We start from the raw sequence: 27,413 nt of genomic DNA, 5'->3' as shown, positions 1-27,413 counted from the left end.
TTTCTTTCTTTCTTTCTTTCTTTCCTTCTTTCTTCTTTTTTTGAGAGAATTTCTCTGTGTAGCCTTGGCTAGTAATTTCTTAAATACTGATTCAGTATCTTTTATAGTATTTTGTGATCCCTGATTAAGAGAGTAAAGAATTTTAGGGCTAAGTTGCCTTTTCAAGTCTGATTTGCTGATCGATCTGTCCCCTGAATGCTACCTTTTATACTTGTCTCACATCCTTTGTATCTTAGACTTCCTGACTCATTTATTAAGAAGCGAATTTATCTGAGAGCCTGGGAGCATGGCTTACATTTCATTATTATTTCTTTAGAATTAGAGAAATCTGCTGTAAATATTCACATAGAAAAGGTCCAGATCTCAGCATTTTCGCTGTTCAGGTAAGAATGTGTAGCTATGGATGGAGTGATTATTGGTTTAGGCCCTACTACTGTCACCTAGTTATTCTACCTAGATCAGGGCATGCATATTTTTATTTTTATTTTGAAAAAATAATCATTTACGTTGGTATGTATGGGTGTTTTGCTTGCATAAAGCTTTGTACCATGTGCATGCAGTGCCCATGGATGCCACAAGAGGACACTGGTTTCCCCAAAATTGGAGTTTCTGAAGGTGGTGAGCTGTAGTGTGGGTGCTTGGGATGAAACCTGGGTCCTCTGGAAGAGTAACCATTTTCTTCCCAGAGTCTTCTCTCTAGCGCCAGGACAATTGTGTTTTTAAAAGTTGAGAGTGGGTAGTGGTGGCGCATGCTTTTAATCCCAGCACTTGGGAAGCAGAGGCAGGCAGATTTCTGAGTTCGAGGCCAGCCTGGTCTACAGAGTGAGTTCCAGGACAGCCAAGGCTACACAGAGAAACCCTGTCTCGAAAAACAAAAAACAAAATAAACAAACAAAAAAAGTTGAGAGTGGGTTCTAGTCCTCCAAAAGTGGTCTGCAGAGGGGAGTATTTGAGAGTTGAACATGAGTCTCTCATCCTTCTTATGACCTTTGTATATACCAGGCACAGAATTATACCTGTCGCTGGTAGCAGGCTTGCTGATGTGTTGAATAAACTAGTTATGTTTCAGCTATTAGGTGGCATTCTTTTCTAATGTTCCCTTTCAGTCCTTGTACTCTGACCATGTTTAAGGTTGTCATATGTGGTGTAAACTTCAGTTTCTCTGTGTGTTTTTGCTGGATATAGCTCTTATGTCTTTGATGTCAACTCATTTGAATAGCGGTGTCTTGTCCACTTCAGAATCAATAGTGTTGGGTAGTTTGATACAGAAGACCAAGAGGAAAATTTAAAAATACCAAAGCAGTTATAGTGTAGTCTCCACTGTAAGCTGTGATTGGAGGATTTTAAGTTATTAGGCGTACCTGAGAAACACTGGGAAAAATTGCCTTTGAAGAAAAAAAAATGTCAATACTTGATTCAGTGTAATTTTCTTATCTTGAATGTATGCCCAAATCAGATTATAGGCATTAAGTTAGAAATTAAAACTCTCAAAGATCTTAAAAGAAAACAAAGAAAAGATTTGAAGGACGAGTAACTGGATTATTGTAGAGCCTTGGTTTGATTAGTTCACACTCTTTACCACTTTTTATAGCATTCATTGAGAGGACATTCAGAGACTCAAAGGGTACCAGATAATAGACTCAGTGTCCTTTTAGTAACACCATTTATTTCCCCATTTTCAGACCTTACCATTGCATTTCAATGAATGTTTCAGAATATGGGGCTCTGTTATTTTACTCTGCCCCTCACACACAAACACATACTGCCACTTTTGGAGGTAGCTTGTTAGAAGTCTCCACATGCTTTGGATACACACACACACACACACACACACACACACATATACATATATATGTGTGTGTGTATATTCATTTTAAATATTTTAAATTATATTATATAATATACTAATATATTATAAAGTATTTATTTTAAAGATTTATTTATATCATTTCATGTATATGGTTGTCTGTTTGTATATCTGCTCATTAGAAGAAGACATTGGATCCCATGGGGCTACTGTTGGGAATTGAACTCAGGACCTCTGGAAGAACAGCCAGTGCCCCTAAACACTGAGCTATCTCTCTAGCTGTGTTATATTTCTTTTTAATTCATGCTGATGATTCAATGTAAGGCTACATGCTTGTTCGGCAAACATTGCTACTGCTGAGCTACATCCCCACTCTTGATGCCTCCCTGACAGCATCTGTTTCACTCTGGCTGGCCTTGAACTTATGGCCTTCCAGCCTTGGCCTCTATATTGCTACCACTGGAGTGCATTACCATCCAGCTGTGTTTTACTCTAGTTAAAGAAGTTAAGCAGAAAGTTCTTATGAACATAGATGTGTTTCCAATTCTTCTTTCTCTTAAAATAAGGAAATCCTTTATTAAAACTTAGTTTAAAGACTGTAGACATTGGAAAAATATATTTGGTTATTAGACATTGTATGTTATTGCTCTCGGTGAGCAAGGAGATTTAAGACAGTAACATTGAAACCATCATGGGTGTTGCTAAAGGATGGGTGCCTTAGACAAATGCAGTGCCAAGTATGGTAGAACTGGTCTTTCCTTTTGACCTGACACTGGGAAGGAAATTATTGAGTACATTTGGTTGAAGTCAGAACTTGGATGCTTTGGTCATTGCTGTTTTAGAAAGGGAATTGGAGAAGGGAAAGACACTTATCCAAACTTATTTACAAACTAGGATTCTAGTCACTTTTTCCTTGAGATGAAAGTCTCCCTAAGTGTATTTTAAAAGGGATGCAAATGAAGTCGTGATTTAAGTGCCCCTTTAAAAGTGTTTCAGCTGTGAATGTTAAATGTTCTCGCATTGAAGTGATGACAATGGTATTGACTCTTCTCCCTCTCTTTTGCTTTCAGAGGAAGAACTTATCGCTTTTTCTCAGCATTAGCTTGTTAACTTTCTGGGGGACCAGCCTTTTGGGTGCCCGGTTATACTGGATGGGCAACAAACCACCAAGCTTTTCCAACTCCGACAACCCCGCTGCTGACTCGGACAGCCTTTTGGCTCGCACGCTCACCTTCTTCTATTTACCTACCAAGAACCTCTGGCTGTTGCTCTGCCCGGACACGCTGAGCTTTGATTGGTCCATGGATGCCGTGCCTCTTCTCAAAACAGTTTGTGATTGGAGAAATCTACACACTGTGGCCTTCTATTCTGGACTTCTCCTCCTTGCCTACTGTGGTTTGAAGAACCCAAGTTTAGAAGGAGAGTGCAATGGGAAAGCTGTGACAAATGGCAAGCAGAATGCAAATGGCCATAGCTGCCATTCAGATGTGGAGTACCGGAACTCAGAAATCAAGCCCAGCTTTGCATCCAAAGTAGAGAATGGAATTAAAAATTGTGTACCACAGAGAACTCAGCTCCCTTCCACTGAGAACATTGTTATTCTGTCCTTATCTTTGTTGATAATACCTTTTATTCCTGCCACGAACCTGTTTTTCTATGTTGGCTTTGTAATCGCAGAGCGAGTCTTATATATTCCCAGTATGGGCTTCTGCCTTCTGATCACAGTGGGTGCCAGAGCCCTTTATGTCAAAGTACAAAAGAGGTTTCTCAAGAGCTTGGTTTTTTACGCCACGGCCACGTTAATTGTCTTCTATGGACTCAAGACTGCGATCAGGAACGGAGACTGGCGGAATGAAGAGATGCTGTATAGGTCAGGGATCAAAGTAAACCCAGCCAAAGGTAACACATCATTTTATGGTTTTGCCTGGATGCTTCACACTTACAGCCTTCTTAGAGCATCGTTTCGTGCATTAAAGCACAACGTTGCGGATGAGATCCTTTTACGTGAAGCCTGTGTCTTCCATTCTTATTTTTGTAGAGACACGTTATATAACCAATTGAGACACATTCAGCAGTCCATGTTTGCAAGAGGAAACTCATTTCCTTGTGTCCCTGATTATGTCTCCACAGAAGTACAGAAGTAGAACTTGTGTTGACTGAGGAAAAAAAAAAGGTTTTCCTAAAGGAGAATGCTTACTGTCTGCATTTTAAAATAGGAATAATATGTATTTCTTTGATTATGGAATGAAAGTCAGTTTATCTCATTTCAATTTATTCTAGGTATTGTTTGTCAGGCTTTGCCTGAGGAAATACCACGAGACTGGTAGGTGAGCAGCCTCTGAGTCGCACTATTGTGACTTAGGTGTAGCTGTGATCAGTGTAAAGTTTGCAGAGGTTAAATAGGCTCATGGCTACCATTAGTTAAAGTAGTGTATTCCTATTTTAAGATGTCTTAAGTAACTTTTAAGGGAAGAAAAAAAACTTTGTATACTATAAAATAAGAACAGGGATTGTACCTTTATTGCTTTTAGTGTAGAAAAAAATTATTTTAACCAACCTCCAAATGGATAGACACGGCAAAATCTAGCTTTTGTTAAAACACAAAAATTATTAACCAAAAGCTGTTATCACAGTTTAGACAATTTAGATATTGGTGGGAACAAGGGAAAATAGGGAGATAAGGTTCATTTTTAGTTGCAGATATACATCACAGTAAATTGCATCACAGTGAAGCCCCCCCTGGAGCTGTAGACAGGTGTGATCTGCCTTGTATGAGCTGAACCCAGATCTTTTGGATGAACAGCAAGTGCTCTTAACTGCTTACCTTCCACTTGGGTTGCAGAGGTTTTTAGTGAGAATAAGAGGAAGGGTTGAGATTGTTCATCCTGTGAAATTCTTCAGTTCTCTTTGACCAAAAAATAAGCAAATAAATAAATAAATAAATAAATATCAGTATCACGTAGCTTTTTTAAGTAATAGATGTTGCCTAACCCCAAGACTTGTTAAAATGGTTGCACTCCAACCCAAAGCTTGTTAAAATGATTGTAGTTTTTACAGACTGATTTTCAGATGGTTTTCCTTTGGTGGTCCATACAAATTTTTTTGTCCTTTCAAACTGAAGCCTGTAAGGAATTAAAACAAAATCTTCTGGCCCGTTACTTGAATCACCATATTGTTTGGGGAGGATTTGTTAAAATTTCTGGCTAAATTTCATGCTAAGCTGCTGTTACAGAGGGCTCAGATAAGAGGTGCTTCGGGAAGATAGAAGCTGTTATTTTTTCATGTGGCAATCTCAATACGTGCAGCTTGGAGCTGATAAGGTGGCGCCATGGCTTCATAGGATCTCTGCTTCCCGTTTGTTCCCCTGCCATCCCAATGGGTCACCCTGCCCTTGTGGTCCAAGATGGTTCATTATCACATCAGCACGTCAGCTGAGAAGAAAGGAGAGAGGAGTGGGTAGAATGTGGGTGTACCCATTCTTTCAAAGTTATATCGAAGAAATTATATATACTGTGTTTGCCCAGAGATTGTTGGCTACATCTCTCTGTGAAAAAGACTGGGAAATATTATCTTTGGAAGACAAAACCATCCAGCCAAATGCCATTACTCTGAAAGTCAGGAAGGGCCATAATCAGATGCCAAGGTCAAAATAGCAGTCTCTGATACACATAAGGTAGAAGCATTTTTAACTACGTAGGTTGTTTTCAGCATTTAACTATTTGATGCCTGACAGTGGTGATTTTTGAACTCAGTATTTTAGTGGTATAGTTTAAAATGCCTGGTCATTTCTGCATCACTATGGTAAGCTATCTCATAAGCAACTTGCCCATGCTTTCTTCATAGCACCTGACAAGTGGCATATGCTTTAAGCATTTTAACAAGAGTAGGTACATGCTTGCTCAGCTGATGAGAACAGGTAAAAAGACTTTGAGACATGGTCTACTACATTCCAGGCAGTTGCCTTATCTACTGCTGCTTATCATTTTACTGGATGGCTGGTCTATTTTCCTAGGAGTTGGCTGTGAAGTCAAGAGTTATTTGTGCCTCCCCTCTTCCGTTGTCAGTTCATGTCCATTCTGCTCGTAACTCCTTCATGTTGTGTCTTCAGTGATAGCTCCGGCACCTGACCATGTTGTACTACCTCCACTGTTATGTCCATGGGCACAGCATCCACCATCCTTCAAGAGACCAGTGGTTCTCAACCTTCTTAAGGCCGCAACCCTTTAATGCAGTTCTTTATATTGTGGTGAGCCCCAAACCATAGAATTATTTTTGTTGCTACTTCATAACTGTAATTTTATCACTGTTATGAATCATAATGTAAATATTTGATATGTAGGATATCTGATACATGACCCCATGGGATGGGGGGGGCGGTGATACCTACAGTTTGAAAACCTCTGCACTAGGGTATTATTAAAAAATTCCTACCTGAACTCCTCCCTTTTGTTTACTTTATTTTTCATCATGTCTTGCAATTTTTTTTTTTTATTTCAAGTCAGACACGATGAATTTTATAACACAAATGGAGAGTTCTCTATGGTGCATTTTGCTCATTGAGATTGCACACACACATACACACACACACACACACACACACACACACAGTGTTACAGTTTCAGGCACCCAGAGGTGTCAAATCTCTCTGGTGTCATTGCATTGTCTCACTGTCTTGGGGTCTCCCTAAAAACTCAGACTTTATTTTTGTGTATATTAACATTTTAGTGTAATCTAATGCTATACTGAGTCCATTGAAACATCTCGGGAGGTGTTAATGTTATGATTGAGTCTCAGTTTTTGTAACTATAATCTTGTCCCTCTTCTTTTCCCTTGTCCCACTTCCTGTTGAGACAGGGACATTGGAAGTGACTCAAGCCAGAGGATGTTCTGTTGCATCTGAGCAGGCTGTAGCTTCTTCCTTTCTACTAGAGAGCAGACCTTTGTACAGACGGTGCTGTGCACAAATTCCTAATTTAGTCTTCTCCTTTGTTTTACTTAGGGTTTCTATTGCAGCTATAAAACTCCATGACCAAAAGCAATGTAGAGATGAAAGAGTTTATTTCATCTCACACATCCAAGTCACAGTCCATCACTGAGGGGAGGCATGGCAGGAACTCTTGAAGGCAGGAACCTGGAGGCAGGAGCTGATGTAGAGGCCATGGAGAGCCACTGCCTTGCACACCAGTGGCTTCCTCAGCCTGCTTTCTTATCTACCCTGGACCACCTGCCCAGGGATGGCACTACTCACAATGGACCAGTACTACCTACATCAATGACTGATTAAGAAAATGCACAGAAGGCTTGCAACAGGGCATTTTCTCAACTGAGGTCCCTCTTCCCAAGTGACTCTAAGTTGTGTCAAGTTGACACAGCACACCCTTCTATTGTATTATCTGAGTGAGGTCTAAGCAAACGAGCAGAATTATCAGGTACCTTCTTGGACATTTTCTAACCCTCAAGGCTTCTGCTCCTGGGATGCTCACCTCTGCTGCTCTCTCTGACTTTGCCTATTTCTGCAAATTTCCGGGTGGTGGTCAGCTTTCTGTTGGGAGTTAACTGATGACTCCATGAGATTTCTGAGTCTCAGTCTGCATCAGTTTTCCTGCTGTCGGGGCAAAGGAGATCATTAATCTCTAAGCTGACATACTGATTTCATTATTATAGCTTCCACTTAACCAGCATCCCAGTGACCCAATGGAAATTTGTCAGGACACAAATGGCATTCCATCTATTACCACTTTCTACTCATTTCTCTTTTCTTTCTGAGAAAAACCACAGAGGCACAGAGAAGCTGTACTTTGCCTTCCTGTGCTCCATTCCAGCCCTGCAAGCTGCTCTAATACCTTTTATTTGCCTGATAAACTCTGACCACCGTGCCTCTGTCATTGCTTCTGCGTAGAATGCGTTTTCTTAGATATATTCCCAGTCTGGTGCACTGCATCTTCCTCGGGTCTTAGATGAAGGTACCAGTGTCAGTGAGATGCTTTATATGGACTTAGCAACCCTCTTGAAGATGACAGTCATGCCTTTTTATGCAGCATCCCCTATCTTCCTTCTAGTCTTCGTGTTTCTCATAGCATTCACCATGATGTTGCTTACCGTCTGAATGTCTTGTCTGTGTAGACTCTTAAGATGGGATGGAAGCAACTTGGGGGAGGGGGAGGGGAGTTTGCACTGAAAAATTCAACATGGCAGAATGTCTGAGTCAGTGACGTGCTTGTTTCATAAGTGTGAGGACAAGAATGTTATTCCCAGAACCCATATCAAAGCAGCTAACCATGGTAACATATTACATTTGTAATCCCTGTAATGCTGGGAGCAGAGAGACACAGAGACAGGAAGATCCCCGGAACATGCTTGCCAGAGTCTAGCCTAATCAGTAAATTTCCGGTTAATGAGATAATAATAAAAACGGTAGCTAGTGCTGCTGTGTATGATATATGGAGTTGGGCTCAGTCCTCCACAGGCGTGCTTATATACATGAATGTACTCATTCCCACGTAAGCATGTACTTTCACATATACATACAAGTCATAAATACCATATATACAATAATGACCATGACTACTAGAGAGAAAGCTTTTAGTAAAGAGTACTTTGAACAGTAAATATGACGGTCGTCGTTCTTCTTGAGTTTTATATTCAGTTCAGAGGTGGAATGCATAGGCAGGAGATAAGAAAATGTAAAATGTTTTGCTTTGGGTGAACCAGATACTGAGTGGGATACTTTATAAAATGATTGATAGGACTGGCAGTGGAGTTCAATTGTATTTCAGGACTGTCTTCTGCAACGTGGGCTTCTGGTTTGAAATGGACAAAAGTCTTTTAATCCGGGTCTCTTGATGGTTTTTTTTTTTTTTTTTTTTTTCTATTTGTAAAGTGCTCATAATTCTGACTTCGGTTACTTCCTCAGCAATTACGAGATGGAGAAGAATCTTATGCAAACAAGCCTCCTGACAATTTGTCACATTACTTAAGTCTAGCAAAAGATTAGAAACCCTTTAAAGCCAGCATTTCAGAATAATTTCTGAGACTACACATTGAGACTGTTTTCCTTCCTCTCTTGAAAGCTTTTGAAAATTTGCAAGTACTTCAGTCGGCCATGTGTTCTTACAGAATATGATTTTAAGCCTCACGAAGCATTATAGTTTTAAAACTGCTGCCTTTATCGTGGATTCTGCAGACAGCTGCCAGTCATTAGCTGATTGGATGCAAATGCTGGTGGGTGATGCCTCTCCCAGTGACTGTGTGGCTTATTTCTGCTTTAAATCTGCATGGGGGAGACATGATGTTGATTGAGGCACTGTAAGCGACAAGTCCTGTCTCAGTCTGTGGTTGAAAATATCAAAAACTCCTGGGCATGGTTGATAACTGTCCATTGGAGATTTCACAATGATTTTGCGTTCCTGCACTAAGCAGGGGCAAGTTCTCTATAATGGCTGTTGCAATGGACAAGACACGCTGGATTTGAAAGATTTGCTTTGTGTTTCATGCAGCACATTTTGCAAACCAGTTGATACATATTTGCTTGCAAAGAGCATTTTTCAAATTCATCACAAAGCAGGTAATGCTTTCTCTCCCCCCCAACCCCCTACCTATGCGCAACTTGTCAGTATTAGCCTTTGCCATCCTGGCTCCCAGGGCTGTATAATGTGTCTCTCCTTTCATCCAGCTCATGGTCCTTCTTTCTTATGTGTTTGGCCTCTCCAGACCTGGTCTTTGTTTCCTCTCTCTAGTGTCTATACTGTCACCTGCAACATAAGAGGACAGTATGGAGGTGGCATAGATAAATATATTATTGGCTTTTGAAACGATGTTTCTGTGACCTCCTGGTCCTAAGAGCTTTTTCTTCTGAGGGACCATCCAGCATCTTATCACCTCTAGGTTTGAGACCCAACTATTTACAGACTTCCTATTATTAAGGTAATCATCACAGATTAAGCATTTTATAGATAAACATAATATGTAAACATAAAAATGCATAACACATATGCAATCCTGTCTGCTAAAACACTAAACACATACAGAAGCACATTAAAAAATTTAAGTTCCTGACTAAACAATTCTCTGAGATCCACAATGTAACTTAGCTTGCAGAAATGCTTCCTGACATGCACAAAGCCTTTACCTTTGAAACCCAGCACTGTATACACTGTGCCTGGTATCTCAGGCCCATGATCACAGTACTCAGGAGGGAGAAGCGGGAGGATCTAACTTCAGGGTCATCCCCAGCTACACAGTTCAAGGCCAACTCAGACTCCATGAAACTCTGACTCAATAAATATATACACATTAAGCAAATATATAAATAATTAATAAGACCAGAGCTCTTGGCTCCCTTTAGCAAAAACATGACTGGAATTTTTTTTGGTTGTTTCGTTGAAAGTTTTTAAAATGATGAGAAATTAAGCAGTTGTGTTAACATGAGGAAAATTTTACCACCTAATGTGGGTTCTTGATTCCTTTTTTGCTTTTGGAAACATGTGAATGTAACTATAAAAGATGGCCATACAGTGCTTCTCATATGTATACCTCTCTGGTCATCCAGGAATCCTGAATTTGTGCTTCCCTAAATAAATGACATTTTTTTTTACACTGATACCTATATAGAAAGCTATAGATAAGAAACCTTTTCTCAATTCTGCATTGTATAACAAGTTCTCTCCCTTCTGGGGTTACTGTAGAATTGACTGATTGCTTTCAGCATCACATGGTTTCAAATTAAAAGCAACAAATACACATATTGTTTTTATATTCCTGTCTCAAAAGCTTGTGACATTTCATTATTAGCTATAGTGTGTATTGTTTTAGATAGCTCCCATTTTCTGAATCAAAAGTCTTTGTGTAGCACAGGCTAGCCTTGTAAACAGTTTTCGTGTGTGTGTGTGTGTGAAAATATATATATAATACTATTTTGTTCAGGGAATAACTGAGAGTGTACCTGAAATCTAAATCTCTCTGTGAAAATTGACACGGGTGACTTTTTGTTCCAAGTTCTAAGTGAGACTCCTCTGTAACTATGGTACAGTGTAATTAAGCAGCCAGATTTGTAAGCACAAAAGAAAGAGACTTCTATTTTCCCAGGAATTTATCATGGCACATCAAAGGAAAGGTGAAAACTTTTCAAAACTATTATACAAAATATTAAACTTATCAATGATGTCAAGAAGAAAAACCACTGTTGAATTTCAGGGCTGACTGGATGGACTAAAATGCTTCTAAAACAGTGACTTTAAAAAAAATCAGAAAAAACTTTGATCAGCTTTATAAGAAGAAGGAGCGCAAAATGAACTCAGAGAGGCTAATGTGAAAGAAGGGGTCCGAAACACTACTGATTCCATAGGGTAGAGTGACTCTGCTTTGTCTTTCTTCTCAACGCCTTTATAGAGTAGGATGGGGGGAAAAAAGGACTCAGCTGGTCAGTTGAAGTGCATGCTTGTAATCCCAGAACCCAGGAGGCAAAGACAGCTGAATCTCTGAGTTTGAGGCCAGCCAGGTCTACAAAGTGAGTTCCAGGCCACCTAGGGCAACCTTGTCTAAGAAATCAGTGTTGTTGTTGTTGATGATGATGATGATGATGATGATGATGATGATGATGAACATCAGGGGTCAGAAGAAGAAATGAAATCAAGGGTCTAATTGACTGGAATAGACCAAACTCTTAGTAAAGGTTTTTAAAAAATATTTGATTCTTGAGAAAAGTAAGAGCAAGCAATTTTGTGTTGAAATTAACTACTCACAGAACTTCAAAGGCTTAGGCCTTTCATGCCTTTAAGAATGAAAAGGTACATAGAGAGAGAACCAAGCAGAGGTCTGTGAGTTCAAGACCAGCCTGATATATAAATATATATAATATGTATATATTGAGTTTTATATATAAATTAATATATATAATATATAATATATGTATTACAATGTATTAATAATTAATAATACATGTTATATATGTAATATAATATATTAATATACTTAATATATATGTATACACACACACACACACACTCACAGACACACGTGTATGTTGTGTATTTTAGGCAAGCCAGTGCTGCAGGGTGAGACCCTGTTTCAATAAAATAAAATAAACAAGACAAAAAAAAAAAAAAACCCCAACATTTCTGTTCCTTGCTTACCTCTGTTAACTGTGGATCTACTTTTTGGCAAAAATAACAAGCCATAACAAGATGCAGTACACATAACCCTAAGGTGTTTTATAGATGAAGCTTTTGCTTACCACTGGCTCTGAATTTCTAATTATTTATAATAAAATTCTAGTATGTTTCTGGACTTTTAAGTTCTCTATGTCCTGAAGTTAACATTACCTTAGGCTATAACCATTTATGTTCTGAAGAAATTGACACCATTTAGCCTCTGGTTAGAATCATCCTGAAATTAGATTATTCTTCCTTACATATTTTGTTCCTTCAAAAGGCTGTATTTTTCTTTCTTAATGAGACATTTGTAGAAAAATGTTTATTAAAGATAATATTTGTAGAAAATAAATGCATGTATGCTCATATTTTTATAGGTTAAAGAGAGTATCAAGTGCCTATTTGAGTTTTGAGGAAAAAGTCCCACCCCTTTGCGTTTGAAGACTGGGTCACTCTGCATGCTTGGTCCTTTTCTCTTTTCTTTCTCCTTCGATGCTAGATCCTCAGATGTGTTGGAAGTACAGGTTCCTCATGCAGGCATTTTGCTTTCAGATTCCTGCCTCAAAAATCTTGATATTTCACTGTTAGATACATGTATTTCATTATTTTCTCTCTGGATAGTTGCCCTTTTCTGAATCAAGAGTCTTTGTGTAGCACAGGCTAACCTGAAACTTAATATATAGTGTAGGCTGTCCATCTTTCTGTCCCTGTTTCCCTCAAATGCTGGAAATACATAGTATGACCTGTACTGCTAAACTTGTAAATAACACTCTCTCTCTCTCTCTCTCTCTCTCTCTCTCTCTCTCTCTCTCTCTCTCTCTCTCTCTCTGTGTGTGTGTGTGTGTGTGTGTGAGAGAGAGAGAGAGAGAGAGAGAGAGCGAGAGAGCGAGAGAGCGAGAGAGAGAGAGAGAGAGAGATATTAGAGAGTGAACCAAGGGATTCAATCTGTATTAAACAAGTGTTCAACCACCGAGAGAACAACCTAGCCATGTTTTATTTTGAGACAGTCTTAAATTCTGATGTAGATGTTAAAGTCTCCATTTTCTGGCCTTGGGTTCCCAGGTGGCTAGGGTTACAGGTACCTACAGCATCTCTTATTCACAGGTAAGTTTTGTTGTCATTGTTTTGAGCTAGGGTTTTCAGTCTGTAGTCCAGACTGGCCTGAACATCTCTGTATAGCACAGGCTGCTTCATCTCCAACAGCTATCATCCTGCCGCAGTGTTCAGGCCCTCCTAAGTGTTACACTTGAGAGGACAATGAGCCATCACCATTCACTGTAGATAATACTTATCACTAGAGTTTTTTTTTTTTTATTTCTAATGTTAAGATTTTTTTTTGTTTCTTAAAATTAGCATTGATGATAATGTTTCCCCATTCAGTCCACTAATTTCATTGATATTGACAGATGCATGCAAATGAAGGACATCCTTACACCTTGCTTCTCCCCCCAGAGCTTTCTTGCCTTTCCGGATGGATTCCCAGTCTCCTGCAACGTGCAGACCATATAATTGCCTCGCTCTCTGACTACTTGATATGTGCATTCAGAGTTTCTTTAAATTTTTTCAAACTAGCATTTTCAAGTATTCTGCACAAAAAAATATTCTTTGGATATTAAACTAGATTATCTATTAAGGAGTGAGTCATCTAGATTACAAATTAGATTTGAAAATTTTGAGGTTTTTTTTTTAACCATAGTAGTGATTTTAGAATCTTTAGTTTTCAAGCAAAAGGAAAGAAAGTTATTAAGTGGATTAGTTACGGATTCTATCATGTGTTTATTAATTATTAATATAATCCTTGCTGAGATAATATACCCGAGAAAAGCAGCTAAAGAAAGGAAAGGTTGATTTTCGCTCTTAGGGTGAGGCTGAATCCATCCTTTGCTGCGGGGAAGGCCTGAGGCACTTGGCCACATCCTGTCCACAGGCTGGATGGAGAGTGATGAACACTGATGCTCATTTCTTCTTTTTTTTTATTCAGTCCAGAAACCAATTCTATAAAATGGTATAGACTATGTTTAAGAAAGGTGTTCCCACTTCAGTTAACTCAGTGTAGAAATTTGTCCACAGACATGCTGAGAGGTTTGTTTCTAAGGTGATTCTAAATCCTGACAATCAAGATAAGCCATCAACATGTGCAAAATCAAACTGCAAATATTCAACTTGTATAATGCGTGGGCAGGTAAATATGGTCCTTTTTTCTCATGACCTCACAGATAATGTAACACACAAAACATTTTTAACGAGACAAATAACATATGGTTTTGGAAATAGAGGTTTTAGCCTTTTACATATATGGAAACCACTTTTGGTTGTGGGTTTTAAGGAAAATTCCACAAAGTCCAAAGTGTTATGGAAAAATATGAAATACTCAAATTACATAATTGTTTAAAATTGTCAGATGTAGAGAAATATTTTGGTGTAATTCTATGAAAAGATGGTGGGAGAAAATATGTGATTCTTGTTTTTATTTTTATATATTTTTGTAATGGGTAAGAAAATCATTTTTATACATATAAATCATTATCAAATTTATTTGTCATTTTCAAAATAAGACCATTATCCAAGAGGATTAGTATATAAACATATACGATATACTTATAAACATAAAATTGTTTTAATAAATACTATATACTTACAAATATTAAAATGTTTTACTAAAGGTTTCTTGAATAAAATTCATCAATTAGTAAACCATGTACATATTTATTAAATAAATGTTGATCACACATAGTCAAACATGTGTGCACATGAGCACACACACACACACACACTTATATACAACAGAGAGACAGACAGACTTGACAGCGGAATTAATTATACAGGTTCTAATCTCTAGGCACATCGGCTGTCACTCTGATAATTCATTTGGCTATTATAAATAATATAATCAATGTCAATAATAATAATCACTGTGGACTGTGAATGTCTTCTTTGCTTGGATTTGTGGTGTATACTTTAGTTAGGAAAAGGTTTCATGTAGCATTGTTGAAGTAGAGGGAAATAGCTTCTTCAGAGGTTTAGCATATCAACCAAGTTACATTCTCTGGGCACAGTAGTCATTTGCTAAAAAGGGTATCAGAGAACAACAGCAATGAACATGTGTGTGGTCTAAAACAGACAGGCTTTGGTAGTTTCCAATGTTGCAAATACTGCCTATGCTTTAGATTCTTTTTGTACATGTTTTCATTAGTGGTGAATTATGTTCATTATTATTGTTGAGACTGAATGACATTTTTCATTACATATTCATTTAAATATTGAAAATTTGCAACAGTACTAATGTGCTGATATTCTCATTATGCAGGCATGCAATTACTTATTTCCTACAAGCACATGGATTCCACACTTTTCTCCTTGCCACTCACAGTGATGTATGGAAAATTTCCTATGTTCTCAACATTCTGTTACTTCAAAGGAACATTACACAAGTCTAAATTCTCCCTGTTTTCAATGTAGCATTGCGGTTCTCAGACACATTAGGGGAAGTTGATACAGCTGTTCATGCCCTTACTGAGCTAATTTAGTATGAAATAAAGAGGTTACATACATGTCATTCTAATATATACTGACCAAGTGTTTTATTTCATTCTTTTGACAGTCTTATTGACAACAAGGGTTTACTTATATTGTTTGAGGAGAGATTTAATGCTTGGCTGCTCCTAAATTTCTCCATGTCCAATCACTATATTAGAAAAGTGCAAATGTATTGTCCATTTATTTTAAGTCTTACATACCTGTTGCTGATTAATAAGAAATTCTTCATAGGCCACATTCCAATTAGTGAAAAAAAAATTGAAAGAGGCATCATTGAGAAATGCAAATGAGAAACTAGTGGTTGAGAATAAGTGTGGGTAAATTTAAGTTTTAAACACCATGACCGGTACTGGCCAGTTCTCTTGGCTATGGATAAAATAATGGCTCAGAGTTAAAGTTTGAAACATTGTAGAATTTGCTGATGTTATTATAAAATCCTGAGGCTCTTAGGTGACACACTAATACTACAACAAGGGATGGTATATGTGAATAGCAAAATGCATATGTCAATATTGGAGTATTGCAATATAAACAACATCAGGACTAACACTATTGTAACCTGAAAAACTGAATTTATCATACTATTTTATTATTATTTCAAATAAGCCTACATTTAGTCTGAGTTCTATTTGATCTATCAAAATTTAGAGTAGGAACGGTAGCACTGCTTTTTATACAATAAAATTACTGTAAATAAAATTTACAATTGCATCTAAACATATGGGTTATGTATTCTGGCATCAGTGAATCATATTTGACCACGTGTATCTCGTTCATTTCATATTTGAAATGGACATTACTTGCCACTCATCATTAGGCTGTCACTTGCAGTTGACCAAGGCATAATCAGTTTCAGAAAAATAAATTCTCGTGGGATGAAAAGATTTCTTTTGTCCCCAGAATCATATGAAGCAATGACTAGGTGATTAATCAAAAGATGAGTGTACAAATGTTGGCATCCTGCATTGTTTCTTCTGAGAGCAGGAACAAAGTCTACAAAACTACTGTTCACATTTTCCTTCATCTTGACATTCACGTCATTTTGTTTCCCCTCTCATTTGGCTTTCCCCCATTTTTCATTGCAGTTGAGATTAGTTAATAAGTTTAATATAGTGATAAGTTTAATATAGTTGGCATCGATCCCTATTTATATTACAATCTAGACAACAGTGTTTGCAGATCATGTCTGGTGTGAAAGCATTCTACAGTGGTTAAAATAGAAAGGGCCTTTGGAACCAGACAGGACAGACGTATCCATGAGCTTCCTAAAGTTTTTCAGTGTCTCCTCAGGAAAGTGTATGTTGTCATTATCCTAAAGAAAGATCAGATGCATACAAAATTTTGCCTGAGAATGGTGTTTAACCTGAATAGAAGCAGTTCTTACCAATATATTCAGGGACAAGTCCATTCCTTCTGTTGCATTGGGGGTTGTGCAGAGAAATACTGGGAAAATATCAATTTCCAATTTTTCCTGAAAAAAAAAATAGCTTTTTGATTCTACACAACTAATTCAAAATTGGAGAAAGCAAACTGGGATTTTTCCTTTTAACATACTTAATTATTTTAATTTTTGAAGATTCACATATATTAGTTTTTTAGGTAGGGTCTTAAAGTATAGTTTAAACTTATAAAGTAACAATCAACTTTAGCTCAGAGCAACAAGACCTTGCCAAATTTGTCTCTGGCTATTGTTTTTGGTGAAATGAAAATGCTGGTACAGAAACCCAAAAGACGCATGGCTATTCCATTACAGGCAACCTAAGTGTTAAGTAGTTAAAGATCAAATATTAATGTTAAGAGATGCATTTGTGGTTTTCATACATTTTCAAACTGTAGTGCACATTAAATCATGCGATTTGTGCTAATGTTTTAATACTAAGTGAATATATAGAAGTTCTTCAAATTTTAATATATAGTGATTATTTAATAGAAGCTCATTTACTTGGATTGGTTTTGTGAAACACCAGAGATAGAAGATTGCAGTCATTTCAGTTTGAGTTTACTCTGCAGACGTAAAAGTACATGAAGATCTGAATGCTAACTTTGGAAAGTTGGAGGTGTTTATGGCTGTAGTTGACTCTTGGTTTCAAGAAGGACTTCACATTTGATTTTCTCTTTAGGAGACCAATTGGTTCTTCAGCTAATACGTTCTTTCAATGACTGTAAGATAAATCCTGACAGATTGTGGGCTGAGTACAAGAGGAGCTTTCATTGTGAATTAAGTTCAACTTTCTCCTTGGATATATTTGAATGTCCTGTGAAGGGTCTTTGAGGTGTAATAACAAGTCCTTCATTTCCTGAATTTTAACTTTTTATTCATTTTGAGAATAACTTCACAGATTTGTTCATTTTTTTTTTTTTTTGTCTCAAGCTTTTCCAGCATTATACAGAAGCACATAGTAGTAGCCTTCTCTTAATATACCCAAAATGTCCTGATCCTTGGGTATGTTCTAGAGTAATTAAATAGTGTTTATTTAATTCCATCACATGTGAGGAATGTTCACATTGTCAGTGGGAGAACACCATAGATGATGCTTTAAGCAGTAACTATTTGTTGACATATATGAAATATGTTCCATTTTCAATATATAACCTAAAAAATAACTAATCATGTGTGTCTCAGGATATCTCTGAATGTGGCCCAATCCCCAAATCATAAACAAATTTATGGTTTGTAAACCATAAAAAGACGTGAACTTTTGAGTGCATGACTGCTTTTTCTAACTCCGTAGCAGGGATCTCTAGCATGGACTTTGTTGATGAGTGTCCACTTACAACAGCAAAAGGCTGGCCATGCCTGAAAGTCTATGTTCTTTTGACTTGTTCATACTTATAAACTTCTTTCTCCCTGTTCAATTTGTTGCTTTTCCTTTGCAGTCTTGTAGAAGACTAGTTAATTTCTAAGAACTTCCTCTATAAATGGAAGATATATTCTTTGATTGCATTATATACTTTTTTTTTTTTACTTTGCAGTATTCCTTAATAAACAAATCCTCATTATTTTGAGGTTTTCATGTCCTGTTTCTCATCTCTTCACCCTCTTCTTCTTCATGCTCCTTCTCTGGTGCCTTTTGAATTGTATTTGGGAAATTTTTGAGTGGGGGGGTCCTATTTTAATTTTACTTTCTAAAATGCCATTGATTAAGTTTTTTGATGCAGGGTGTCATGTAGCCCAGACTGATGTTAAATTCAGTGTTGAATAACCATGAACCTTTGATCCTCTTGCTTCTACCTCACAAGTGCTAGGCTGGACCACTCTTGTCATCACGCTTTGCTATTTTTGAAATTTCTTGGTATTTATCTTTGTGTTTTGAAAATCTGATAGTACAATCTAGTTTCAACTTTCTCAGATATTATTGTTAGGATAAATATTAAGAGTTACTTAGTGAATGATGTCAAAATATTGATTGGGATTACACAGAATTCTTGATGAATTTATAGAGAATTGTCAAGTTTATTAACAAAGACGACTTGTTTAATATGGTCCAATTTCTCAAGTAGTTGAAAGAACAGAATAAGGTTCAATGAGTAGTTTCCACCTTTGTCATACTGAAATAAGTTAGTGAGCATATAAATTTTAATTTTTTAATGCTTCATCCTAACATATTTTCCTTCAAACTGTAATATATGTATTTATATACTTCAGCTGAAATTTAAGTGGTTTTTCAATTCAAGTATGATTTTTTCCTTCACGTTTAGCTTTATCGTTGAAACTTGAAAAATGAACTTTATCATGAAAACAATCATATCTAGTTTACTAATATTTGAAGCTCATACTCTCTGAGGTAACTTTATACTTTTGTAATTATCTTTTCAATTTGTTTACTATCATCCATTGCTAACATCGACGAAAAAAGTTAATCACATTTTTATTTAAAGAAGCAGGACCACTCAGAGCAGTTTTCACACCAAAAATTTGTCTTGACAATTCTACTCTTAATTTTGGTATCTCTTCACACATGTGTTTTGACCAACAGAGAGGAACAGAGATCTAGGGAGAAAGGCTTCTGAGAGGGAATTGTTTGTCATTGAACACCAAGACATCCTCTATGCCATCAGTTCAGCCAGAGGCAAGTACAGCTCCAGTAAAGTTGGTCCTGTCCGTTCTTGCACTTGGAGAGAACATTATGATATGCTGAACCTGGGATGTCTCAGGCTCTGTGCTACGAGAGGATCTTTTACTTCAGCAGCTCGAATGGAAGGTGCTCTAAGGAAAAAGATCTCCCCTGAGATCGAATATTGGGATCATTTTAATGTTTCTTCAGTTCTTCTCTTTAGCAAGAATGGGAGTTGTTTGGCTTTTTGTGGATTTTACTCTGGCCTTTGGCTTTTGTTGTTTGTTTAGTCAAATCTCTGGTGTGGTTTCTGCTTTGTTTGCAGCACAATCTCTGACAATCTGTCTGAGGCTGGGATTCTGTGGGCCTATATCTGAAATGACCCATTGGCCAGCTCCTGGAGGTCGGAGAAGTTCTGTGTATCCTGTGGTGTTTCCTTATTTCTTTTCATCCCTTCTTTCTTTAGTATGTGACATGGTTAAAACAGTTTTATTGTGTGATGAATCAGGTAGTTTTTTCTTTCTCTTTTTCTTTTTCCAGATACAGTAGGCAATGGCTTCACTGTGTATATTGTGAGATTTACATTTCAGCAAAAAGCAGGAACTCTATTCACATTGCAGCTTTGCCCCATGACCTCGACGACCATCTGTAGCTTCCAGCTTCTCTTCTCCCTTTGCTGTGGGCCCTCCACGTTTTGTCATTGGGATTCTTAAGTTATTTTCTGAGTTCTCGCTGTCTTAATTTTTTTCTCTTTTGTTTTGAGATGGCATCTCACTGGCCCTGAACTCACTTTATACCTGATGACAGCTTCAGCTTCTCCTGCTTCCACCTCTTCCCTACTGAGGTACAGATGCCTAGTTTATATGGTGCTAAGGTTGCAACCTAGGGCTTCCAGCATTGTGAGCAAGTCTACTAGTGAATGAACCACATCTGTAGGCCCATCTTGCTCTTGTTCTGTTTCAGTGAGAGTCTGCCTGGCAGAGGTCAATAGTGATTGTCTCAGTATATAAACTGTCACAAAACTGCCTCCCTGAAATCCTGTCCTGACAACTGGAATGAAATATACCCCAGATTGCATGTCACAGCTTAGTGACCCTGTATAGGGAACCCTGTTCTTCTCTGTGACTCGATCTTGTTTTCTTTGCATCCATTCACCTGACTGGACTATTTGTAGTTGGGAAGTATAAACTTCATTTATCATTCTGTGTTCCCCACTGGCATCTCTAATATTTCCAGGACATGACTCCTTATACTGTAGTTCTTAGTGAGCTCTGATTTCCCTATTTTTACAATGGACTGATATAACTTTACTTACTCTAATTATTTCTGACACCACTATCTAAGATAGAATGTATCACGTATATTTGTATGTTTACATAAATGTGTGCTCATGATCAGTGTTAGGGTCATACACATGCCACTGATGCACATGTAGAAGGAAATCAGAGACCAACTTGCAGAAGTTCATTCTCTTGTCTGTTACCACATGGATTCCAGGGATCGAACTCAGGTCATCAGACTTAGGAGCAAGCACCTTTAGCCACTGAGCCTTCTTGCTGGCCCTGTGAGAGTTTGCTTATATCACTGTTCTGTTTAAGTCCTATCTTCCCTTATATTTTCTCCTCCTGCCTCTTAGCATCATTCGTGGGTAAGTAAGAGTTTGACATGTTTGGTTTTCTTGCTTGCAACAAACACAGGGATAATTGTAAAGTTTAATGTTTGACTTCCAGGATCAGATGCTTCTGTCCCAGCACAGTTGAAACCTGCTTCAAGCCTGAGGCAGGGCAGAATGTCATGAAGGGAACATGTGCAGAACTAAAAAGCCCACCTTATGTTGGAAAGGAAACAGAGAGAGGCAGAGGAAGAGATGAGAGTCTCAGGATACTCTGCTGACTCTTTCTGAAGATCTTACTTTTCAAGCCAGGTCCTTCCCCCCTACTCTTTGACCTTCTCCCTACAGTCTACTCACATTTTAAGTCTTTCCTTAGCTCAGAGCCCTCATCTCTTATCTCTGGAAACCATGACAGACATAATTAGAAATGGTTATAGTAACATCCTGGGCGTGTTTCAATGTAATCAGACTGACCATCTGTATTAACTATTACCTTGAACAATTGCTTTTCCATGCCTTGGTAATGAGGTTGGAAAAAAAGAAAATTAGCCAGCATCTGATTACATTCATCATTGAGTAAATGAACACAGAACCAAATGTGTAAATATATATTCTTGATATAAAGCTAGCTATGTCTGCTATTGTTCAAAGGGACACTTGTTAGCTATGACTTAATTAAGACATATAAACTTAACAAAAGGATGTTTATTTCTATGGAAATATACCTTAAAATATTTACTTTCAGTGTGTCCTGGATGTAGTTTTCTTTAGCATCTTTGTTTGTGGACGAGACTGGTTGCCTTTTCATTGTGTAAGTTAATATTTGCATGTATTCTGAAAAGTAAGTTCAGTGTAAACCTGTTTTACTAATTCTTGATCAAAGCATAACTTTGACAGGGATTAAGTAAAGTGGATTGAAAACAAGACTGAGTATTAGAAGTTCCACAGGGCTATACTTTATTAATTTCAGGATGAGGAACTTTAGGTTAAAAAATATTGCCCATTAAATATGAATATGGCTTACTGTTTTTTTGTTCTTAGCTCCTATTTCCAAAGGCTTAGTTTACGTGATAATATTTTTACTGTTTCAGTTTTTAAATTGAATGTGAAAATTTTCTGTGAACTCACATGCTGTGGAGACATTCACAGTGGATGGATGGTGTTTTTGTAGCTAAAGGTGAACCTAGTATGAGGATGTTAATTAGAGGATGGGGCAGGCTTAGGTTAATCAGTTTGGGATCAGAATTTCTGCTTCAGTATTGACCTGGCATATCTTTAGGGCTTTCTCATCGACAGAATAGCAGTATGCATGAGGTCTGTGTTAAGAGAGTTTATGAGATGGCACATGTCATGCATGAAGCAAGACGTGGTGCTATTTGTTGCGAGATAATTATGAGTTCAGTGTCTTCTTTTTGCCATCTAGGCATCTGCAATATGACAGATCAGTTCTCTCTGTAGATAATAAAAGGATACAAGACACATTATATTTAGTAGCTGAGGTTAGCTAAGGTGTATTACGTTATAGAAACACAGGGAATATGGACAGTGAAAGATTTCCCATGTTTATTAATGCATAAAAATGGATACTTTAGACACCTTTGATTCTTCCAATATCATCAGTAATCACCCAAGTGGACGTATCTCAGTGGATAAACTTTCTCATTCCCACCTTCCTGCATATTGGAATTTACTTTCAGAATTAATGCCCCACATTTCTTAACAGACCTTGTATGAGTTAATTATGTTCAGTAATATATTGTACTACCCCTATGTTATGATACATATCAGGGCTTTTCACAGCTTTGATCTTGTTTACTTTTTCTTGTGCTTTTCATCTTCAAGTATTCTATGACATTTATCAGTTCTTCCATAGTTGGATGGGAGCTCAGTTTATTTTAAGATGATTTCTTATTGCTTCTAGTCCAGTATATATACAATACATTCAGACTTCGAAGACCCCTACGGAAACTTGAAAGAACATTTAGTCTTTGTAGGAGACCTTACGATAACATTGTTCTTGGCATTGCGATGAACTGTATGTATGCATCAGCTTTGAGCCATAATGTTTGCTTTAATAATTTTAGACTTTGAATGTATTTAATCTCTTGGCTTGATGAAATGTTAGAGTATAAAGGGAAGACATTTTCCCCATAAAATGTTTTATGAAGGTTCCCCCCCCCCCCCCGTGGTATTTCCTGATAGACGGATATTATGTCATATGTAATTGGATTGACACTCAGCTGAATGCTTCTTTTTCTTCTTGCCAGCATGGGGTAACCTTGGAAATGTTCTCAAGAGTCAGAGTAAAATTTCTGAAGCTGAAAGCGCCTATAGAAATGCCCTGTACTACCGCAGCAACATGGCTGACATGCTGTATAATTTGTGAGTATGTCTTGCTTCCTTTGGTTAGGTTCATGATTGAAACCAGCTGTGACAGAGACTATTGAGTTAACAATAGGAATGGAGATGCTGACACCTATTTTCTGGAATGAACTAACTTCCTTCCTTCCTTCCTCCCTCCCTCCCTCCCTCCCTCCCTTCCTTCCTTCCTTCCTTCCTTCCTTCCTTCCTTCCTTCTTTCCTTTTTCCCTCCCTCCCTCCCTTCCTTCTTTCCTTTTTCCCTCCCTCCCTCCCTTCCTTCCTTCCTTTTTTCCTTCCTTCCTCCCCCTCCTTCTTCCTCTCTCCGTCTCTGTCTCTCTGTCTCTGTCTCTGTCTCTCTCTCTCTTTCTCTCTCTCTCTCTCTTTCTCATTTAGGACTCTGAGATCAGTAGGTGAGTGGTATTTGTGATTTCTCTGTTTGAGGCCACAACATCTATATTCCCGTGTATTTATATATGTTTAATTTTTTTTGAAATAATGTGCCATATAACAAAAAGTTTGCATAAGTGCTTTTTACATAAAAATATGTTCTCCTCAAACTTGGATCAATATAAAACTTCAAAAATAAGTCCTTAATGGGACACATGTAAACAACACGTTGAATATTAAACAAGACAGTTTTCCTTTGCTAAAACTTTGTGTCAAAGCATATATAGAATATATACTCAGCCAAGGACATAACAGAGAGACTGAGGTTGTTTGGTAGATTTTTTTTTTTTTTTTGATTGTCTAGGTTGACCAGTTCTTCAAAGATACTTAAGATTTTATCAAAGATTCAATAATAGTATAATTCAAAATATCCCTCAGTATTGAGTTTGAAACAAATCTCAAAAGCTAAACTATCTTTGCCTTTTGGATGGAAGATTCCAGGAGGCATTGTGGGTTTAGATTGGTAAATGAAGACTAAACTTGAATCCTTTCCTTTGTTTTCTACATTTAGGGAATTTTTATGTGTAAATAGCTAACTGAAACACTAAAGAGTATCTAGTTTATTGAGTTCTGTAGATGAGAACTTTGGGGGTTGGTAGGATGTAGAGAAAGTTAGATCCAGGTGCTTGGTGGATTTGATGCAGTTTTATTGTTCTGGCTTTTCTCTGTTCTCAGAGGGACACTGAGGCATGAAGAAGATGGCTCTTAGAGTTTATGGATACAATATCCCAACTCCTTTCACTCTTGCTAGAAAAGAATATCAATGTCACATCTTGTCCCCTCACATCTCTCCTACCTCCCAGAATTCTTCTCTGTCATTCTGTCTGAATTTATCCTGGAGAGTTTCTCTAAATGATATATGAAGCCATCGGCTTTCATGGATCAAATTCTAGGCAGAGTGGGTAGGACTGCGTAACAACTAGTAAGGCTCTTTCAGAACTGTTATGGATTCATAGGGGACCAGTTAATTATAAGAAAGTGACCACTCTTAGAATTTGATGCCTACTTCTTATGCTTTATGAATATTGTATAATAAGCTATCAAAACCTTATAAGCTTGAATTTTTGTATACATTTATGTTCTCATTATCTCAATCTTTTGAGTGTTTTAGTGTAAAAATTGATACAAAATGTTATTAAAGATAAACATACACAGAGAAGGAGGTAGGCATTTAAAGTATAACAGAGAATCTCTGTAGAATGTTGTGTTTAGATGTTTGTATTGTGTTCAACCTCCTAGAGTCTAGGACCCTGACATTAGCAGTGGAGGACAAATCTGTTGTCCTCTGACAAGAGGATGTCAGTAGGAGGATTTTTGTATGGAAATGCATGGGTTATGATGCTTTTGTTCTTCCCATTCACTACAACCTTTGTATGACTCCCCTTCTCTCCGTCCTGTGATTCATGCTTCCCCATATATATCTTCATCTTTTTGAAGTAGCTGAAACTCATTTCTTGTACTTTAATGAAATATTTGAGCATCTCATGACTTCTTCGTTTAAACAGTTTTTACGACTGTATTACTTGTGTAAGCTTTATTTAATGAAAATGGATGGTATCAGTTTTTAGCATATTTGTATCTATATGTATATGTTCATCTAGATAGATGGATATAGATACATTTATCAAAGGACATTTTGCCTTGGAATATGAGATTATTGTGTCTTTTTGTGTATACTTAGGGAAGTAAATAAGCTAGCCAATTACTGCTCCTTTATTGAGCTTATTTTCTGTGTTAGTCACACGTATAGCCTTGGGTTAACTATTTCTCCTTCATTCCTAGTATTCCTGTATTATGGTATGTGCTAGGCAAGTACTCACAATTATACCATGTATTGAGTTACAAAGGCAACTGGCTTATGAGTCACTTTCTCATTGGTGGTACCTGTTGGGCAGGGTTTTAAAGGCAATATGTTTTATCCCAGCTTATGCTTTCCTGATAACATGAAAATATTAGACAATCCTATCTGTGTTTTTTTAATTATTTTTTTTTTTTACTCATTCACTTTAAATCTCACTCACTGCCCCCATCCTAGTCAGCCCCTCCCATAGTCCTTCCGCCCCACCACCCCCTTCCTCCTGGGAAAATACATGTGCTCAGTTTGGGCCAAAGAATAAAAAGCAATCTGAGTCAAACACCTTGGGAAAGTTCAAGAAACATATTGAATTTTTTTCTTAGAAATAAAAAAACAAGTGAAGGTGCTTTATAAGTGGCCTCTGCCAGATACTCAAAGAAGACATAATTTCTTCACTAATGACATTTCTTATTCTAAGGAAGGGAGACTATACAGAAGGCAAAACCTGATAAAGATTAAATACACACATCTGAAAAGAAAACATGCCAGCAACTCCTCCACATCAAAAGAAGACCCAAACAAGAAGCAATAAATCAGAAACCACAATAGACAAGGCATACTAATGAATACAAATGCATGCATGTCTTGAAATTAATATAGTGGATGTAGGAACATCTTAGAGATTAAAGCACCGCAGCCAGGTGGGATTTAGTCTGGAATTAATGGTGAGATGCTTAATATTGCAACACAGCTACCACACTCTTAATTTAAAAAGTCAGGAGAACAAAATATGATCTCTAGATATGTCAGAAAAGCATTTGATCAGAAGCTACCTCAGGAAGCAAGAATCTAAACAAAGAATGGAATAATATTGTACTCCATCATAAAGAATGTCAACTCTGTATTTAGTAAAAAGGCATACACTTTAGTATTCAGCAGTGGCTTTGTTATTATAGTCTCCCATAGGATTTCTAACTATATTTGCTGTTTTCCTAGAGAAGTATGAAATCTCTTATCAGAGTAGGAAGAGTAATCTCTGACTCATAATATATATTTATAACCACCTTCTTTGAAATATGGATTTTGATCAGTTACAAGACAATTCTGTCTTATAAATAACCCTTTTTATTAAGTGGGATCGTGTATGACTTTAATTCTAGCGCCCAGGAGGTAGAAGCAGGATGATTAGGAGTTCAGCATCCTCTTCTCCAATGTAACAAGTTTGACATGCGCATGCTACACGGGACTCTGTCTCAAAACAGCAAACTAACAGAATGTAGTTGAATCAGCTGTCTGCTGATGAAATGTATTCATTTGTTTGCACGTGTACATTAGTGTTGGTTCTTGTTTTCTTGTGTCCTTTGTGGCTACCATAAGCAAAATACTTAAACTGGATTAAAATAGAGATTTATATGTCATAAGTTCACATGAGTTAGGATGGGGAGCGTATTCCTCTGAAACCCTTAGTGGAGAGTTTTCTTTCCCCGGGAATCAATAGCATTTCATGCTTAACTATATTCTTACATGGCCATCACTTTTTAAAGATGCCTATCATACATAAACGAGAGTTTTCCATGTTAAGTAATTATTACTGAAATGACCTTATTTCCACATAAATTCCCAGGGTAATTAGAACCCAGCAGACCCTTTT

At 37.3% G+C, this 27,413-nt stretch overlaps 1 protein-coding gene across 3 annotated transcripts in view; it reads left to right on the top strand.

Annotated features, from left to right (window-relative positions):
• Nucleotides 1-27,413, top strand: part of Tmtc2 (transmembrane O-mannosyltransferase targeting cadherins 2) — a 381,379-nt gene that overhangs the window by 197,633 nt on the left and 156,333 nt on the right. For all 3 annotated transcript variants that reach the window (XM_076920115.1, XM_076920113.1, XM_076920114.1), the window contains 2 exons: nucleotides 2,878-3,706; nucleotides 23,427-23,541. In XM_076920115.1, the coding sequence (XP_076776230.1) occupies nucleotides 2,959-3,706; nucleotides 23,427-23,541 (863 nt within the window). In that variant the 5' untranslated portion in view covers nucleotides 2,878-2,958. The remainder of the gene's footprint in view (nucleotides 1-2,877; nucleotides 3,707-23,426; nucleotides 23,542-27,413) is intronic.

This window comes from Arvicanthis niloticus, chromosome 22, assembly GCF_011762505.2.
Source record: "Arvicanthis niloticus isolate mArvNil1 chromosome 22, mArvNil1.pat.X, whole genome shotgun sequence".
Taxonomy (NCBI): Eukaryota; Metazoa; Chordata; class Mammalia; order Rodentia; family Muridae; genus Arvicanthis; species Arvicanthis niloticus.
This window is presented reverse-complemented; position numbering and strand designations above follow the sequence as displayed.